At 42.2% G+C, this 19,594-nt stretch overlaps 2 protein-coding genes across 5 annotated transcripts in view; both read right to left on the reverse strand.

Moving 5' to 3' along the window:
- The window catches only part of POLR1B (RNA polymerase I subunit B), a 38,945-nt gene extending 27,667 nt beyond the window's left edge, over positions 1 to 11,278 (reverse strand). Inside the window, exons 1-4 of one of the 3 annotated variants that reach the window (XM_032243669.1) lie at positions 10,793 to 11,278; positions 6,495 to 6,662; positions 6,125 to 6,271; positions 1,338 to 1,470 (exon numbers count right to left, since the gene is read on the reverse strand). In XM_032243669.1, the coding sequence (XP_032099560.1) occupies positions 1,338 to 1,470; positions 6,125 to 6,271; positions 6,495 to 6,662; positions 10,793 to 10,969 (625 nt within the window). In that variant the 5' untranslated portion in view covers positions 10,970 to 11,278. Of the gene's footprint in view, positions 1 to 806; positions 953 to 1,337; positions 1,471 to 6,124; positions 6,272 to 6,494; positions 6,663 to 10,792 lie in introns of those variants that run through there. The other 2 variants (XM_032243668.1, XM_032243670.1) reach the window with 2 other exon arrangements.
- A 4,525-nt stretch (positions 11,279 to 15,803) lies between these two features.
- TTL (tubulin tyrosine ligase) overlaps positions 15,804 to 19,594 on the reverse strand; it is a 34,448-nt gene continuing 30,657 nt past the window's right edge. For both annotated transcript variants that reach the window (XM_032243672.1, XM_032243671.1), the window contains one exon: positions 15,804 to 19,514. In XM_032243672.1, the coding sequence (XP_032099563.1) occupies positions 19,400 to 19,514 (115 nt within the window). In that variant the 3' untranslated portion in view covers positions 15,804 to 19,399. The remainder of the gene's footprint in view (positions 19,515 to 19,594) is intronic.

Here is a 19,594-nt window from a genome sequence, read left to right on the forward strand (position 1 = left end):
AACTTCAAAGTTTTCCTCCAGGACAGAGTCCACATCATTTAGCACTTTATATCCCTCTTAAACTGTGGAGTCTGGTCAAGACATGGTGTTTGATCTAATAGTGCCAATGGAGAAAAGCAGAATTTTAGATTTTAAGTTTATTTCAGTTTCAGGCAAAGACTGCTAAGACACACCACTATCAACTCAGGCAAAAGAAAATGACTAGACATTCTGACATGCTCTTTTTCTAGGTACAGTATGTATGACTACAATTAAAATCTGATTTTTAGTTCAAATATCAGGACAAATTGTTTAACTTTCAAGGCAGCTCAAGAATGCAACATGCTATCTTAGGCACTGTCACAAAGACTGCTCAAACAGAGGCCAGGTGGCTGTCAGATAGAGACCCTGAGGGGTGTGCCACAGTAGCCTGAACCTGAAGACATCCAAGACCCATACCCACCTATGGCCAAGCCAGACTAGCTTTCATCTTCGTAAGCAATAACAAAAATACACATGCTCTTTCAGTTTGCACAGGTAAAACATAATAGAAAGCAGTTTTTCCATTGTGAAATATTTGTAATTTTTAAAATGCTTATAATTGATAAAAATCATATATATTCAAAGTGGACAATACCTTGAATATACATATACATGTAATGATTTCCACAATCAAACTGATGAAAACATCAATCACCACCCATAGTTATCATTTGTATGTATGCATGCGTGTGGTTGAGACACCTAAAATTTACTCATCAAATTTTAAGTAAGCAATACAGTATCACTATCGTCACCAGGCTGTACATCAGATCCCCAGAACTTACTCGTCTTGTAACTGCAAGTCTGTATCCTCTGACTAACATCTCTCCATTTCTTCTTCCATCCCCATTATGAAAACTTAACACAGGAATGCTCAATAGAAAAAAACAAAAAAACAAAAAACAAAAGAAAGCCCAGGCATGGTGGCTCACACATGTAATCTCAGCACTTTGGCGGGCTGAGGCAGGACTGCTTGAGCCCAAGAGTTCGAGATCAGCCTGGCAACATGGTGAAACTCCATCTCTACAAAATGAGCCAGGGATGGCGGCACATGCCTGTGGTTCCAGCTACTTGGAAGCCTGGGGTGGGGGGATCACCTGAGCCTGTGAAGGTCAAGGCCATGGCGAGTTGTGATCATACCACTCTGCACTCCAGCCTGGGTGCCAGAGTGAGACTCTGACTCAGGAGAAAAGAAAAAAAAAAGAAAGAAAGTTATCAAAGACTTTTTAAAGGTTTCTTTTTAAAAAAAAAAAAAAAAAAAAAAAAAATGTTTTAAATTTTCCTTAAAAAACATTCTAGCAATCTCCAGAACTTACCATACTGAGTATAACCAGGCCCTCTGGTTTTCCATTTTGGTCTTATCATTGCAATGGGAAAATTTCTCCGAGGCATAATCAACATTCGGATGACCTTTTCGATGCCATTGATTATAAAATAGCCCCCCATTTCCTGCCAAAGAGATTAATTATAATTTGTTAAAGATACATGACTATAAACATGAACCTCATTCCTAGCCCAAGGTAGTACAACACACAGAACAGGGGCACAGAGGTGAAAGGTACTACTGATCCCTTGAGAACACAGTACACAGACACTGCCTTTGTGTGAATTAAGTTTTCTCAAGCAGATTTCAAAGGTCTGAGGGACATGGGAGAAAAGTATGGAAGAAAAACAGAGTACTTCTATTAGACAGGCTCAACCTAACTTGCTTTTCTGTCCCCTAAAATGACTTCAGTCTTCAAATAACACTAAAAAAAAACGTACTCCAAAGAGGTGTCAAAAGATAAAAACTGTAACCATTTTGCTTCGATACTCGAGTATGGTTTCCCAAATAAGTTCAAAAAAAATACTTTTAATAGCTCCACTCAATATCACATTTTTGTAATAAAGAGCTACTATATAAGAATTGCCTGCTATGAAACAGGCATATTACACTAGATGCTCTATGTCATCATAACACTTGATTCTCACAACAATGAGTGGGATAGCTATTATGCCATTTGCAGCAGAACAAACTGAGGCTCAGGGAGATTAACCTCCCCAACCACATGACTGATAAGTGTAAGAGTTGTGTGTCAAATCCAGATCTGACACCAAAACCCTCTTCCCGCCACATAACACCATCTGCCTCTGCTGTAGGCACAGTCTGCATGTCTTGATTACCTCAACACAACACTGCAAAGCCACCTAATACAGCTGAAAGAAATGATGAAGGGAAGGCATGAATCATTAAATATGCACATAGAATCTTACTAATATCAAAGCAGACATTTTAGTTTTATTTTTAGTAATGGGGTATCACTGTCTCCCAGGCTGGAGTGCAGTGGCACAATCACGGCTCACTGCAGTCAGGCCTCCTGGGCTCAAGCAATGCTCCTGCCCCAGCCTCTCAAGTAGCTGGGACTAACGTTACATGCCACCACCTGCCCAGCTAAACAAACATTTTTGCCAATAGCTTTGTGAGTTAAGACAGCTTGAAAGAAAAGGGAGAGAGATCCCAGATGGTTGATCACTAGCAGCTCGGGATTGTAGCTCCCAGTGAAAGTGCAGAGAACGAGAGGACGCCACGCTTTCAGACCAATTTTTGTTGCTCACGCACCAGGAAATTCCCAGCTGAGGAGCCCCACAGGTCGACAGCGTGACTCTTGTGGCCAGCGAGGCGGTTTTGCCGCTGCCTTGGTGCGGCGGTTCTTGGTGCAGAGTCAGAAAAGCACCATCAATCTTAACGCCGCTGTTTTGGCCGTTGCAGTGCATTGCTCAGATTTTAGCGCCGGGAATCAACAAGTTGGACGTCCATTCAGAAACCCAACTATAAAGATGGTAATTATAAAGACCACAGATGGATAAATCTATAAAGAAGGGAAGAAACCAGCCTAAAATGGCTGAGAATACCCAAAATCAGAACACCTCTCCCTCTACAGGGGATCACAGTTCCTCATCAGCAATGGAACAAGGCCTGATGGAGAAAGACTAAAAGGTGGATGATAAGAAACTTCTGGGAATTAAAAGAACTTGTCTTAACCCAATGCAAAGAAACTAAGAACTTTGAAAAAAGGTTTGAAGAAATGTTAACAAGAATACACAATTTAGAGAGGAATATAAGTGAATTAATGGAGCCGAAAAAAACAACACGAGAACTTTGCGAAGTATGCACAAGTTTTAACAGCCGAATTGATCAAACAGAAGAAAAGATATCAGAGGTCGAAGACCAACTTAATGAAATAAAATGAGAAGACAAAATTAGAGAAAAAAGGATAAAAAGGAACAAGCAGAGTCTCCAAGAAATATGGGACTATGTGAAAAGACCTAATCTATGCTTGATAGGTGTACCCGAATGTGATGAAGAGAATGAATCCAAGCTGGAAAATACGTTTCAGGATATTATTCAGGAAAAGTTTCCCAACCTAGCAAGGCAGGACAATATTCAACTCCAGGTAATACAGAGAACACCACAAAGATATTCCTCAGGCAGACCAATCTCAAGGCACATAATCGCCAGATTCACCAGGGTTGAAATGAAAGAGAAAATACTGAGGGCAGCCAGAGAGAAAGGTCAGGTTACCCACAAAGGGAAGCCCATCAGATTCACTGCAGATCTCTCAGCAGAAACCCTACAAGCCAGAAGAGAGTGGGGGCCAATATTCAACATCCTTAAAGAAAAGAACTTCCAACCCAGAATTTTACATCCAGCCAAACTAAGCTTCATAAGCGAAGGAAAAATAAAATCTTTTGTAAACAAGCAAGCACTCAGAGATTTCATCACCACCAGGCCTGCTTTACAAGAGCTTCTGAAAGAACCATTACACATAGAAAGGAACCACCAGTATCAGCCTTTCTAAAGAATACCAAAAAAGAAAGAGCAACAACATAATCAAGAATTTACATCAACTAATGGGCAAAACAGCCAGCTAACATTAAATGGCAGTATTAAACTCACATATATTATTATTAATTCTAAATTTAAATCGACTAAATCCCCCAATCCAAAGACACAGACAGGCAAAAAAAGTCAAGACCCATTGGTATGCTGCATCCAGATCCATCTCACACGCAAGGATACACAAAGACTCAAAACAAAGGGATGGAGAAAGATTTACCAACCAAATGGAGAGCAAAAATAAATAAATAAATAGAAAGCAGGAGTTGCAATTTTTGCTGATAAAATAGACTTTAAAGCAATAAAGATCAAAAGAAACAAAGGATATTACATAATGATAAAATAATCAATGTAACAAGAAGAGCTAAAGATCCTAAATATATACGCACCCAATACAGGAATACCCAGATATATAAGACTTATAAAGAGATTTAGACTCCCATACAATAATTGTGGGAGACTTTAACATCAATATTAGACAGATCAATGAGACAGAAAGTTAACAACGATATCCAGGACTTGAACTCAGATCCGGAACAAGTAGACTTAATTAACACTTACAGAACTCTCCACTTTAAATACACAAAATATACACTCTTACCAGTACCACATCACACCTATTTACAGGTTTAAATGAAATATTGATTGGCTGCTTGTTTGTTATTTTCTTCCCTCATTTTTTTCTCAGGTCTCTATTATTAAGCACAATTATAGGCATACCCATTTTTAGACTGCATTCTAGCCTGGGCAATAAAGCAACACCCCCGTTCTCTCTCCCTCTTCCTCTTCCTCTTCTTCATTCTTTTTTTTTTTTTCTAAATTTTTTCTTTCTTTCTTCTTCTTTAAAAAAAAAAAAAAAGATTAAAAATCTACGTCTATGTCTAAATAAATATAAAATAGCTCTAAGTTATAAGTGTGATGAGAAAGCATTATGTCATCATTTAATTGGATCACTTTCCATAATGGTACATAAAATAATGGTTTGTTTTACAACAGAGTCTCAGATTTAATCAATGCACTAATTAAACTAATTTAGCCCCCCCCCAAAAATTAAAAAGAATAAAACACTCAGGAATAAATTTAACCAATGAGGTGAAATATCTGTACACTGAGAAGTGTAAAACACTGATAAATTGAGGAAGACACAAATAAATGCACAGACATTCTGTGTTCATGAACTGGAAGAGTTAATATTGTTAAAATGACCATACTAACCAAAGTAATTTACAGATTCAACAAAATTCCTATCAAAATTCCTATGGCATTTTTCACGAAAATAAAAAAAAAAAAAATTCTGAAAATTAATGTGGAACCACAAAGACCCTATTGCCAAAGCAATTTCAAGAAAGAAGAACAAAGCTGGAAGTATTACACTTCTTGATTTCAAAATATCTTGCAAAGCTATAATAATCAAAACAAAATGGTTCTGGCATAACAGACTATAGACCAACTGAACAAAAATAGAAAGCCCAGAATTAGTCACACATTTGTAGTCAATTAATTTTTGATAAAGGCACCAAGTATACACAATGGTGAAAGAATAATCTCTTCAACAAATGGTGTTGGGAAAATTGGGATATCCACATGCAGAGAATGATATTGAAAAAAAAAAAAAGACAGCTTGAAAAAAAAAACAAATTTCATGGAAGTATGTCTTTATCATTCAGAAAAACCTACCAATTCTTCCCCCCAACCAATAATATTCTCTAATTTTATAGCCACTTTTTCTTTTTTCTTTTTTTTTTTTTGAGACAGAGTTTCACTCTTGTTACCCAGGCTGGAGTGCAATGGCACGATCTCGGCTCACCACAACCTCCACCTCCCAGGTTCAGGCAATTCTCCTGCCTCAGCATCCCGAGTAGCTGGGATTACAGGCACGCGCCACCATGCCCAGCTAATGTTTTGTATTTTTAGTAGAGACAGGGTTTCACCATGTTGACCAGGATGGTCTCGATCTCTTGACCTCATGATCCGCCTGCCTCAGCCTCCCAAAGTGCTGGGATTACAGGCTCGAGCCACCGCGCCCGGCAGCCACTTTTTCATACTGTCTAATTTGATAGCCATTCAGAGCCATACCCTACATGCAGGCAAGATACTGATATCTCCTTCACCTATCCAGAAACTGGAGCAGAGAAAGAAAATCTGGTCCCCACTGACACACTTCTTGTCTTCCCACTCCTAACTCAGGCCTTCTCTACTATCTCACACCTGGATGCCCATGATTACCTCTGCCTCCTCATGGTGCTGAATGAGGGCTTGTGGGGGAAGATTGTGTAAGTTGCAAAGCTTGGACTTCACCATGATGGGAACATAGCCCAGAGACTGCTTAATGATTCCTTTTGAGATTCCATTCACTGCCCAGTTGATATCGGCCTAAAAAAAAATGAGAGAAAAAATTACTTAACAGAAACATCTGCATCTGAGAAAACAAATGAGTATTTTCAAAGACTGAGGAAGAAGATCAGTTAAATGATTTTATGCCTTAGATTTAGAAGGTGGGATCTCTTAGACAACAGCACCACGAAAGCAGTTTCTGGCATAAACTTTATTAGGCACCTGCCCTAGTCCCAAATATGTGCAGTGTGAGAGTACTCACTGTCAACTTCCCACGATAGGTACTCCTCCGGCCCCGGCATTCTGCTGGATAAACACTGGCCTCTTTGCAGATGGTCCCTTTTGGAACTGTAGGTGGACTGATAACAGCATCCAGAATAGTAAAAGAGATACGTTGATCTTTGAAAGCAAATTCGAAGGGAGGTATAGCCTGAAATGCAATTCACAGTATTAAACTGCTTGCATTTCCAAGGTATTTTTTCTCTAAGACTCTTACAAATTTTATGTGTTCTACAAACACTGATGCCTGTGATGCTACCATGACACACCTAAAAAAGACAGTTAAGGCTACCTCCATTCTACTTATAACTTCACTAAATACATAAAGCCACATTATATTATTAGCTCAAGATTTTTTTGAGTGCCTACTATGTGTCAGAGACCATAGCAGGCTCTAGGGATACAGCTATGAACAGAACAAAGCTCCTGTTATCTGAACCAAGAGCCTTGTGTATTCTTACCTTGTCGATGTGCATAGCAAGACAAATGAGCACTGCTGCTGACAAAGCAAGGATATGGAAACAACCTTTAGGACTTAGGACTAGATGCTTAAGGTACAATGGTTACTTCATACTGAAGCCAGAGCCATGAAAAGGAAAAAGACAGTGGCCAGCGGGGGTTTCCCCTTCCACAGAAGTTACTTCTTTGCACCACTCTGTGGGGGAAGCTTTGCTGTTCTGAGGAAGAGGGGTCACCAAGCTCTTCTACATATTCATCACAGGCAATCTCCTAGTCTTAGTCTTAGAATAATGAGAATGAAAAAAATGGAGCCAAGAAAGAATACCAATGAGGTTCTCCACCTTTACGTGAGTTAACTGACCTTTTCTAAATTTTTAAATTTTATCTAAAGCTGGTATTATTTTAGAATTTCATATTATATTTAAAAATTAAAAGCCAAAATAGAAAAAAAAAAACAACAATAAAATAAAAATAAAAAAAATAAAAGCCAGGTGCAGTGCCTCACACCTGCAGTCCCAATATTTGGGAGAACAAGGCAGGAGGACTACTTGAGCCCAGGAGTTCGAGACAAGCCTGGGTCCGCCGGGCGCGGTGCTTCACGCCTGTAATCTCAGCACTTTGAGATAAGCCTGGGCCACATCGGGAGACCCTGTCTCTACAAAAAATAAAAATAAAAAGATTAGCTGGCCATAGTGGTGTGTGCCTGTGGTCCCAGCTACTTGAGAGGTTGAGGTAGGAGGATCACTTCAGTCTGGAGGGTCGGGGCTGCAGTGAGCTATAATCATGCCACACTATAACCATGCCACTGCATTCCAGCCTGGGTGAAAAAGTAGATTCTGTCTCAAAAAAAAAAAGAATGGAGCATTAGTTAAAAAAAAGAAAGAAGATTTGCTTTCTCAAGACACAGCTGCACTATTTAGACCTAAATACAGTGAACTGTTGTTATTCACAATAGTTATGTTCTATACAGTTGCCATAAACACTGAGTTAGCCAATACTGAACCACTGCTCCTAGGGTAAATACATGGTTAGCTTCCTGCAAGCCTCTGGTTGCATTTCATGAACTGATCAATACACAATCTCGCATTATGTGTGTTTCTGTTTAAAGGCAGCTTATTTAATATATATTACTGAGTCCCTAACTCATGCTTGAACAAAGCCTATGTTAAATGCATGTATTAATATTATCCCCAAAAGACACAGCACAGCCTTCTTGTGCTTAGGAACTTTATACAGAACTTTAATTCTTTGCTGGGGGCCATTTTAAACAATAAAATTCCCAACAAAAAACACAAACACGGCACTAAATAGATAGTGAAGATGACCCCCGTTTATAGTTTATAAACTTGAAACAAGAAGGCCGAGCATCACCTTGTTGGATCTCAGCTGGAAAAATGGATACTGAACAACTCAACTTTTTCACTGCTTCTAGGCATGGTGCTTTTGCAGTAAAAGCAAATTTTAGTGAGTGGGTGAATTTGCAAATATAGACTCCCGAAGTAATAAAAATCAACTGTATTTTGAAAATATTTTGAAAAGACAGACACATAAATTCTGACTCACAGGAGGAATTCACTCCAAAGAAAGTAGGCAAAATTACATTTTGTAAGTAAATAAAAATATGATAAAACTATTTTTTCCCTTGGCTTTATAAATATTAGTCATTTACTTTATTGTGTTTTACAGAACATCTTCAAATATGTCATTATTACAGTCCTAGCTAAGTTGTGACATCATTTTCTATGCAGGGCCAAATTTTCTTCATCTACTTCAACCAAAACAATATATCACAAGGAACTGAATGCAGAAGCAGACATGAGAAGCCAGCTGTCTTTTCATTAAGCCAGACATTAAAAAGATTTTTAATAATGCAATTCATCTAATTTCTTTTTTGCTTTGAAAAATTTTTTCATAAAAATGTTAACACATAATTGGTTTATTTTTATTTCTGTTTGTTTATTTATTTATTTCTGAGACAGAGTCTTGCTCTGTCGCCCAGGCTGGAGTGCAGTGGTGCAATCTTGGCTTATTGCAACCTCCACTTCCAGGGTTCAAGTGGTTCTCATGCCTCGGCCTCCCAAGTAGCTGGGAATACAGACGTGCCACAATGCCCGGCTAATTTTTGTATTTTTAGTAGAGACAGGGTTTCACTATGTTGGCCAGGCTGGTCTGGAACTCCTGGCCTCAAGTGATCCGCCCACCTCAGCCTCCCAAAGTGCTGGGATTACAAGCAAGAGCCACCACACCCAATCAATTGGTTTCTTTTTAAATAAATTAGTGCTTTTCTAAAATTTCTCAATTTGATTTTTTTTTTTTAAAGACAAGGTCTCACTCTGTTACCCTGGCTGGAGTGCAGTGGCACAATCATAGCTCATTGCAGTCTTGAATTCCTGGGCTCAAGTTAGCCTCCCACCTCAGCCTCCTAAGTAGCTGGGACCACATTTGCGCACCACCATGCCCTGCTATCTTTTAACTTTTATAGAGGACGAGGTTTCACTATGTTACCCAAGCTGGTCTTGAAATCCTGGGCTCAAGCCATCCTTCTGCCTCGGCCTCCCAAAGTCCTGGGATTACAGGTGTGAGCCACTGTACCTGGTCCAATTAACTTTTAAGTAGGTATTTTTTCTCGCAGACATGATACTCTAAGAATCCAGGCACAATACATACAAATATCCCCACCACTCTTGTCTTCCCCAAAAATAAATTTAAATGCCTCCCTTATTATTTGCGGAATAGAGTTCAAGTATCAAAGCTCTTCACATTATCTCTACCCGTATCTCTCACAACACAAATCTTACGCAACAAAACCACAGGTAGGGTCCCCTAAGCATGTGACTCTGCTCTACTCTTCCTCTGGACGGAATGCATGTTTCTCACCTCTTGAACTCATCTAATCCTGCCCTTTCTCAAACTCCTGGATTAGTTGCGCTGCCCACATGCTCCCACAGTAGCCCATACAATCCCTTGACAGAGCAGTGCTCGCGTATTGGCATGGACTGCTTTCCTATCTTCACTCCTTCAACCCCAAAACACGACAGGGAGCACTTAAATGTATGAACTGTCTCTTACACGGGACTGCCTCCTCCACATCCTCAGAGCCTAGTGCTTAGAGACACTGGGGATGCTTACTAAACGAAACTTTCCCCCACCATCCTCACCTAAATTCTGCTACCATTACCCTATGCTAGTAATGCTATTACACTTTTCGATTCAATCTTGCCTTTACGACTCATTTATACCTTCTTTGGCACCTACTTAATTCGGTACAAATGAGTAGTTTCTCTCTTTAAAGCTCTAAGAGAAGGAAACTGAAGGATAACCTTGTACATTACACTGTACCTACAAATAAGTTCAGAATTTTTTGAGGTACGTTTTGGAGAGGTGTCTTCAAGTGATACAAAGGCATGTGCATTGTGAATGGCTGGGAAGCACACCCCCAATAAGCCACTTCCTCACTCTCACAGAACCCAGAAACTATCCAACAAGAAACTATGGTTCGCAATCACTTTTCAATCCAGAAATCACGAATACATCTCTTAGACGACTCGAATACAAGCTCCACGAGGCCTAGCTCTGCGTCTTGTTCAACACGTTGTGCTCTCCCGCTTACCCACTGAGCCTGTCAGGATCAAGGAGCACACGCATTTGGGGTCACGCTGCAGCCTCTCACCCATTTCTCTGGGACCCTGTCCCCGCCCGCGCCCCACAAGGCCCAGACCTCACCCCCGCCCCTCCCTCCTCCAGCCCCGCCTGGCCCCTCTCGCCCGCCAGCCTCGGCCTTGGCCTTGCCGCGGCAAGGGCGCCAGCGGATGCCGCACTCACCTGCACCGCGAGGCCGAGACCCTCGTGCACAGCATAGTTAAAGGACTCCACATGCGCCCGCGTCAGCTCCTGCAACGCTGCCTTTTGCTGTTCCCGCGGGATTCCATAAGACGGGTCGGTCAAGTGTTTTAGGCTAGGCCCATTGGGGAGGTTTCGCCACCGGCTGCAGGGATCCATGTGGCTGCCTGCACACCTAACGCCGGTCGCTCAGTACGCGCCGGAAGTAGTGGCCGGAGTCCCGCTTCCGCAGCCTGCTGGGAAATGTAGTTCCCTCTTGTTCCGCCCGCCTTAGGCCCTACGGTTTTATGGGGTCGACGTAGAACCAAAACCGTCGAGTGAACGGGCCGGTTAAAGCTGTATCCAGCCAGAGCGTGGCGGGTCCCCCTTCTCCCATCTTCCGCCCCACGCATCTCCCTCCTCTGCTAAAGATGCCGAAGGTGGAAACCCACTCCTCGCCCGGTTGAGCATGTGACCTCTTTGGCTCTCATTAGCTCAGTCAATTAGGATTGGACGAGAGCAGTCTTCTCAGGTTCCCATCTATTTCCCCTAACCTGTTCTCAGTCCCACGCGGATGCCGACCCTGGGGAGTCATCCAGACAAAGTCGTTGCTTCAGCGAAAAATCGGATGCCGGGCCCCGGACTGACTCTTTACCCAACTCCTAACTTGCGAGGCTCACCCCTGGAAGGCCAAGCAGTGGTCGGGCCCCGCTAACCTCCCCGCATCTTCTGGACTGGAGTCCTGGGGGAGGCCCGGGGAGGGAGGTGGGGTAGAGGTCGGGCGGTCTCGGATGGAGAGGCTGGGGCAGGGGGCGTCCAACATTTAGCACAATGTTGAAGTGACAAGAATAAATATACTTGTTTTGTGCCTGATACTGGAAGAAAGCTCCCAACTGGAGCGTTCACATCACCATTAATAGTAGGCTGTGGGTTTTTCCAAAGATGCTCTTTATCAAATTGAGAAAGTAATTTATTTCTAGCTTGTTGAGAGGTTTTTTCCCAAGAGTGTTGTGTATTGCCAAATGCTTTTTCAGTGTAGATTGAAATGATCATGTGCTTTTTGCCTCTTTTTTCTACTAAAGTGGTATATTAAGTAAATTTTGTAAGTTAAACAAGCTTTGCATTCTTTTTTCCCCTTCTCAACGTTTATTTTAGAATCAGGGGGTACATGTGCAAGTTTGTTACAAAGGTATATTGCGTGATGCTGAGGCCTGGGATACGGTTGAGCCTGTCACCCAGGTTCCAACAGGTAGTTTTGTAACCAATAAGTAGTTTTAAACCTTTGCTCCCCTCCTTCTCCCCCTACTCTAGTAGTCCCCAGTGTCTGCTGTTCCCATCTGTATGTCCATGTGTACCCAATGTTTAGCTTCCACTTTTTAAATTTTTTTTGAGACAGAGTCTTGCTCTGCCACCCAGGCTGGAGAGCAGTGGTGTGATCTTGGCTCACTGCAACCTCCTTTCCTCAGGTTCAAGTGTGCCTCAGCCATGAGAGTAGCTGGGATTACAGGCATGCACCATCATGGCCGGCTAATTCTTGTATTTTTAGTAAAGACAAGATTTAACCATGTTACCCACGCTGGACTCAAACTCCTGGCCTCATGTGATCTGCCCACCTTGGCTTCCTAAAGTACTGAGATTACAGGCGTGAGCCACCGCCCCCAGCCTAGCTCCCACTCATAAGAGAACATGTGTTATTCCAAACATTGTAATCTTAGGATAAGTCCTACTTAGTCATAATGTATAATCCTTTTTTTTTTTTTTTTTTTTTTTTTGAGTCGGAGTTTCGCTCTTGTTACCTAGGCTGGAGTGCAATGGCGCAATCTCGGCTCACCGCAACCTCCGCCTCCTGGGTTCAGGCAATTCTCCTGCCTCAGCCTCCTGAGTAGCTGGGATTACAGGCATGCGCCACCATGCCCAGCTAATTTTTTTGTATTTTTAGTAGAGACGGGGTTTCGCCATTTTGACCAGGATGGTCTCGATCTCTTGATCTCGTGATCCACCCGCCTCGGCCTCCCAAAGTGCTGGGATTACAGGCGTGAGCCACCGCGCCCGGCCCATATAATCCTTTTTCTATGTTGCTGGATTTGGTTGACTAGTATTTTGCTGAAGATTTTTTCCATTTGTATTCCTAAAAGATTATTGGTCTGCTATTTACTTTTCTTGTGACATCTTTGTCTGTTTTTGGTATCAGAATATTAAGAGTGGCCTCATAAAGTTAGCTGAAGAGTATTTCCTTCTCTTCTATTTTTTAGGAGAATCTGTGAAATATTGGTGTTAATTCCTTACCATCTGGGTTGCCATCTGGTCCTGAGCTTTTCCCTGTGAGAAGTTTTAAAAGAATTGTTATTAGTCGGGCCAGGCTCAGTGGCTCACACCTGTAATCCCAACACTTTGGGAGGCCGAGGTGAGAGGATCATGAGGTCAGGAGATCGAGACTATCCTGGCTAACACGGTGAAACCCCATCTCTACTAAAAATACAAAAAATTAGCCAGGCGTGGTGGTGCACACCATAGTCCCAGCTACTTGGGAGGCTGAGGCAGGAGAATCACTTGAACCTGGGAGGCAGAGGTTGCGCTGAGCTGAGATTGTGCCACTGTACTCCAGCCTGGGTGACAGAGCAAGGCTCCGTCTCAGAAAAAAAAAAAAAAAAAAAAAATTTTCATGCTTTGTAGGTAAAAAAGAAAAGTTATTATTAGTCCAACCTCTTGTGTATTTCATTAATACAGAAATTAACAAAATTTGTTATCGATTTCTGATTTTATTCCAACATAGAGAACATGTGTAGTATGACTTCAATTCTTTTAAATTTACTGAGACTTGTTTTATGGCCTAGCATGTGATCTACCCCAGAGAATGTTCCATGTGCACTTGAGAAGGATGTGTATTTTGCTGCTGTTGGGTGGAGTGCCTTGCAGGTATTTGTCAAGTCTAGTTGGTTTATTGTGTTTTTCTATTTTTTTGTTGATCTTCTGCCTAGTTTCTCCAGCTATTACTGAAATGGAGTTTTGAGGATTCCAACTATTGTAGTTAAATTGTCTGTTTCTTCCTTCAGGTCTCTCAGTTTTTACTTCATGTATCTTTAGGGTGTATTGCTTGGTGCATATGTTTATCATTGTCATATTTTCCTAATGGATTGATCCCTTTATCGATCTAAAATGTCCTTGACATACAAATGGACAAGAAACATACGAAAAAATGTTCATCATCACTAATCATCAGAGAAATGCAAAGCAAACCATGAGATATCTAGACAGTTTTGCTAGTGTTCTCATTGCTTTAAGGAAGAAAGGGTTTTCAGAGGTTCTTACTTTATTATTCCTACTGATGTCCTCTCCTAAGTTTTAAAAGGAATTATGCTTGTAACAATCTTTAAGTTGTGCTACTATGTACTGCATTGGACAGGGGTTCATTCTCCTTTGCCTTTAGGGATTGCTATGGTTTGAATGTGTTCCCCAAAGTAAACGTGTTGGAAAGTTAATCTCTATTACAATAGTGTTGAGAGGTGGGACTTGTAAGAGGTGATTATTAGGTCATGAGAGCGCTACTCTCATTAATAAATTAATGATGTTATCCCAGGACTGAGTTAGTTATTACAGGAGTGGGCTGCTTGTGAAAGGATGAGTTAGACTCCCTTTCTGTTTTGCCATGTGATGCTTTCTGCCATGCTATGAGGCAGCAAGAAGGCCATCACCAGATATGACCCCTTGATATCGGACTTCTCATCCTCTAAAACTGTGAGCCAAATATACTTCTCTGTAGCATTCTATTACGGCAATACAAAATAGACGAAGATATAGAGGGATGCTTTGGGGAAAACACCTTTAAAATATTACTACACCTCTGGGCTATGGGAGAACTTAAAGTTAAGAAGGTACAGTTACTGACAGCAAGTGGGGCCAGTCTTTAAGAGAAGTCCACCAAAGGCTTTGGACCTGTCCACCCTCAGGCTCCTAACTAGCTGCCTGCCTAAGTCCATGTCTGCTTGCCCCCTGCACCCTGCCCATGCAGTCTCTGCTGGGTCCAGTAGGAATGTGTCATGCTGTATGTGAAACTTGTTCAGAGTGAGGTGCCTATACCAGGCCTTCTGGCATGGAAACCTCCTCTGTGCCAGAGGTATATTTATGAAGTAGAAGCAGCCACAGAAGGCAGGCCAGCCATACAAGGGAAAGATGCCCAAAGCATTCAGCCTTATTGCACAGGAAGTTACAATTTAATGACAAATTGCATTAATGAAACTTTCTATCCACAAGACTAAGCACCTGATGTGTATGAGGTTTGTAGATACTTAAAAACCTGGCCTTGGTGAAACGCTTTCTAGGAACTTCTTGGCTGTCTGGCTATATGAAGTAGCCTGATTTCAGAAGCCTTTGCAGCTCCACCCCATGTGTGATGCACGCACAACTCTCTTTCACAACCACAGGCCTCACTTAACAAATTGTATCATGATGCAGACAATACACAAGACACATGAGAAACGATGGGCTGGGACTCTGGCAGCTGAAACTGTCTCAGTGCTTCACTGAGCAGCTCGTCAGTTTTGAAGGACAATCTGTTCGCTTATGTATCCGGTAACATCCTGGGGTCAGCAAATTACTGCCACATTTGGCCTGCTTTTATATGGCCTAAGAGCTAAGAAGAGTTTTTGTATTTTTTAAGAGTTGGAGAAAAAAAGTACACAACAGAGACCCTATATGGCTTGCAAAGCCTAGCAGATTTACTATCTGGTCTTTTACAGCAAGTCTGTTTACCCCTGAGTAATGGCATCATGGATTTTTATTTATTTATTTATTTATTTTTGAGACAGGGTCTCGCTCTGTTTCCCCACGCTAGAGTACAGTGGTGTGAACATGGCTCACTGCAGCCTCACACCACAGCCTCAAGTGATCCTCCCACATCAGCCTCCGGAGTAGCTGGGACCACAGGCATGCGCCACCACGCCCGGCTAATTGTGTGGTGAATTATAATGACCAGTGATATCCTGGGACAGTCAACAAGAACCAAACGGCACAAAAACACTTGAAATATCATTACTTTACTTTAGTGTTTCAGGCATTTTAAATATTCATACAATTGCCTTATTTCAGCAGTCATTTCCTCTCCAGTACAGATTTTGTGTCCAGGATCAGTCATTACATCATTGAATTTTCTCTACAGCACCCACATGCTACATGGAACCCACTCTGGCACCCGTCTTTGCTAGTAGAGCCTCTTACCACACCCGCAAGAGGGCTGGACCTCCTCCTGCTTGCCACAGCCTCCACTGTGAATGAAAACACACTTTGTACCTTCGGTCCCAGTACATTTCCAGCACTCCCAGGTGTTCCATGTATGTGGCAATCATCCCACAGAGCTAGTGACACACGTCAGCTGGTACCTATGCCAGCACCTGCTCCACTATATCATACAGATGCTGAGGCACTTAAATGTTCTTGGTAAAATGGAGTTCATAATTGCCATAGGAGTTGAGTGTGGGGCAAGGGGACTTTCAATAATTAATAACCTTAATACATATTTAGCAGGTTTATGATTTCATGTCTGTTTACATTTGTTGTCAAAGCTTCATAAGCTATTTACATAAATGAATGCATGTTCCAGTTTCCAAATGCTGCTATGACAAGCAAAGAGAGAAACTGCTTAGACAACATTTGCTTGCACCAGAAATACATATGGCAATATCTGGTCATTCTTAAAGAAATGCTTGTGTTTCCAAGAAGAATTTTTTTTTTTTTTAAGTCATAAGCCTTATGCAATTCTTCCAAGGTAATAATGTGTGTGTCCTTCCTTCTCAAGCAGTGGTTCAAGGCATCTCAAAAGATGTTGCTGTTTGAGGTTCTGATTTAATTGGCCAGGAGGAGCGGGGAAGAGTGGGCACCAACATTGTTTTTTTGGTTTTTTTTTTTGGGCACCAACATTTTTTAAAAACTTCACAAGTCATTCCAGCATGTGCTTAATGTTGAGAACCTTGGTATTAAAGGCTTTGCGTCTTCCTACTGTCACTTGTCTTCATCAAAAGCCCTTGAGGTAGTCCCTGGGTCAGGCAATGATCTCTTTCATGGGCTAAGAAACTAAGGCACAGAGAGGTTAACAGGCTCCTCTGATACTGTGCAGTCAAATGACAGAACCATGATTGCAACTGATATTTCCAAATAAACAATAGCTCCTCCCCCAGCAACGGGCAGCACTTACATGGACCAAAAGTATGAGGCCTGACTGGGAGCCAGGCATGACCTTCTGTGTCAAGGACATCATGGAAAGGAATGGAACAGTTCAGAACCAGCCATTCCACATGACCAAAAATGAATAAAGCCAGGCTTGGTGGTATGCACCCGTAGTCCCAGCTACCCAGGAGGCTGAGACGGGAGAATCACTCAAGCCCAGAAATTCGAGGCTGCAGTGTGCTATGATTGCAACTGCAAATAGCCACTGTAATCCAGCCTGGACAACATAGCGAGACCACGTCTCTATAAAAAATAATTTAAAAAATTTTAAAAATATTTTTAAAAAAGAAATAAGTGTATAAGATACTTATTGGAAGCCACATGAGGAATAAGGAATAACTTTTTTTTTTCTTAAAGTCTTACTTCCCTAATATATATGCCATTGATTTAGGTTTCTTAGAAAATCTATCAAGATTCACAGTCTTCCTAACATCTGAATTCTTATCTCTGTCAATGTAATTTGGGTCCAAAAGATAATTACAAACCTGTGTTAGCATGTGACAGCATTACAAAAACGTCCATGCTTTCCCTGTCACCAGCTCCCCCAGACTTGCCAGGAACCCAGCACCCTATACGTTCTAACTGGGTATACCTCTTCCCAGGATCTGATCAGACTTCACTCCCTTCTCAGAAGTTCCCAAACACCAACCCATCAGCTGCGTTGGGCCTCAAGGATTAATAATTACAACTGACTGTTTTATTTTGCTCTACAGGCAGACTTTTAAACCTGTATTCTGGGTAACCCTCAGGACATTTATACTGTCATTCCCAATTGCCATGAGAGCCCATTCACTTGGGACCCTCTCCACTTCACCCCAAAGTAACGCCCTCACATCCTATCAACTAGTGCCGCACCTATGAAATAACTTCTATCATCATTGCCTTTTCATTGTAAGCTCTCACATCTTATCATGTTCAAGGAGGCATTCATTTTCTCCTCTTCTGTAAAAGTCTCACCTGACTGCAGAAATGTTTTCGTGAGCCAAGTAGAAACAATGAATGCAGTGCACACAGGCATGAAGAAAGGACATGCCACGTTCTGGGGAGGAGTGCGGTTTTCAATGGGTCACTGTGATTTCCAGGACACTCTAGGAAAGGCCTGATTACTCAGCTCACACTGAACACAAATGACATCTTGTTCTTCCTACTGCTAGTAATGTGGCCTCCTGAAAAGCCTACAAAGTATTAGTTAATTGAGTAAGTGGAAACCACTTCTAACAGTACACATTTGTTGAGACTCACAAGACCCTGTGTGGAGCTGAAACCACTTTTTTCCCATTCTAGAGGACTTTTACATTCAGGCAGGATATATATTCTCCTGATGCACAGGAACTCAGAATCCTTCCTGGAAGGAAACCTGACCCTCTAGCTACTGCATAACACACGAAGAACAAAAAGAGGAAAGCAACCTGTGTCTGGGGCAGGGCCACTTGGGGAGTGGAATTTTACTGTCTTCTGATCCTCAGAGAGGTTTTTACAAAGGTTTAAAAAAAAAAGGGAACTCAGCAAACTTGCATTTAGAATTCTGGTTAAAACAAAGAAAAAATTGAATCATCATATTTTGAAAGACCTACCACATTCAACCTATCAAGTAAAGCAATATATCATGTTTTTTCTCTCTCATGCTTATTTGATGCTTACAGGTTCAGGGCAGACTTGCCACTTTGTTTCTAAAACATGCAGAGAGCAGACTTAGAGCAGCATATGCTGTTTAGGGCCCAACCCGCACAAACCCTGACAGGTGACTGACCAAACGCCATCAGGAAGGTGATGAGGGACCACCTTCGCCGAGAGGCCAGCGCCCAGCACAAAACTAAGGACTGTTGGTGCATGCTTGTCCAGAGCTTGGTGTAGCAGAGTGTTATGAAGCGGATGGGCGGGGAACACGCAGGCAACTTCCAAAATGCTCTGAAGTTCAATCCATGGCCCAGAGCAGCAGGGCTGCAGCCGGGCATGGAGCTAAGGCACTAGGGCTGCAGTGGGTGGGAGGCACCGACCAGAGGTCCCAGTGCCCTGCTGTTCCCGGGGAGAGGGGAAGGGGCTCTGCTCACAAGGCTGCCTTTGTGTACAAAGTTGTTTTAAAGGATGAGAACATAGAAAGACAAATCCCTGCTTTCCCCCCCAAGAATAATATTTTGTTATCTTCTCAGAGACATTTGCTTCAGTTTTCAAAAGTCTCAACAGCATTGCTGAGAGCTCCACCCGGGAAGCCCCCTGAGCAACCCCCTCTTCGAGAGTCGCCTCTTCTGCTCACATGCCTTCTTCCATCCCATCTTTGCGAGTTGCCTTTCTTTCCCCCACTGTGGCTGGATAAAGAGCAATCCAGTCATTTCACCGTCCCCTGGAGCAGGACCCCGTGCTCTTGCCAAGGCAGCTGGGAGTGCCCCTGTGTCACAGCTTGATGAAGGCAGCTGGCTGGGTCTGCGGCTGCTCCACGTCTGGGGGTGGGAAGACACTGGAAATGGCTATGTCCACGATGCCCTGGCACAGTTCTGCATAGAGCTTTCTGAAATGTGTTTTAAAAATCATCATTGAGGACATTCATCAAAGTGCAAGCAAAAAAAGAAATCAATGTTTTTTGTTTGT

Source organism: Sapajus apella, unplaced genomic scaffold, assembly GCF_009761245.1.
Source record: "Sapajus apella isolate SASKATOON/1434 unplaced genomic scaffold, GSC_monkey_1.0 scaffold52, whole genome shotgun sequence".
NCBI classification, from domain to species: domain Eukaryota; kingdom Metazoa; phylum Chordata; class Mammalia; order Primates; family Cebidae; genus Sapajus; species Sapajus apella.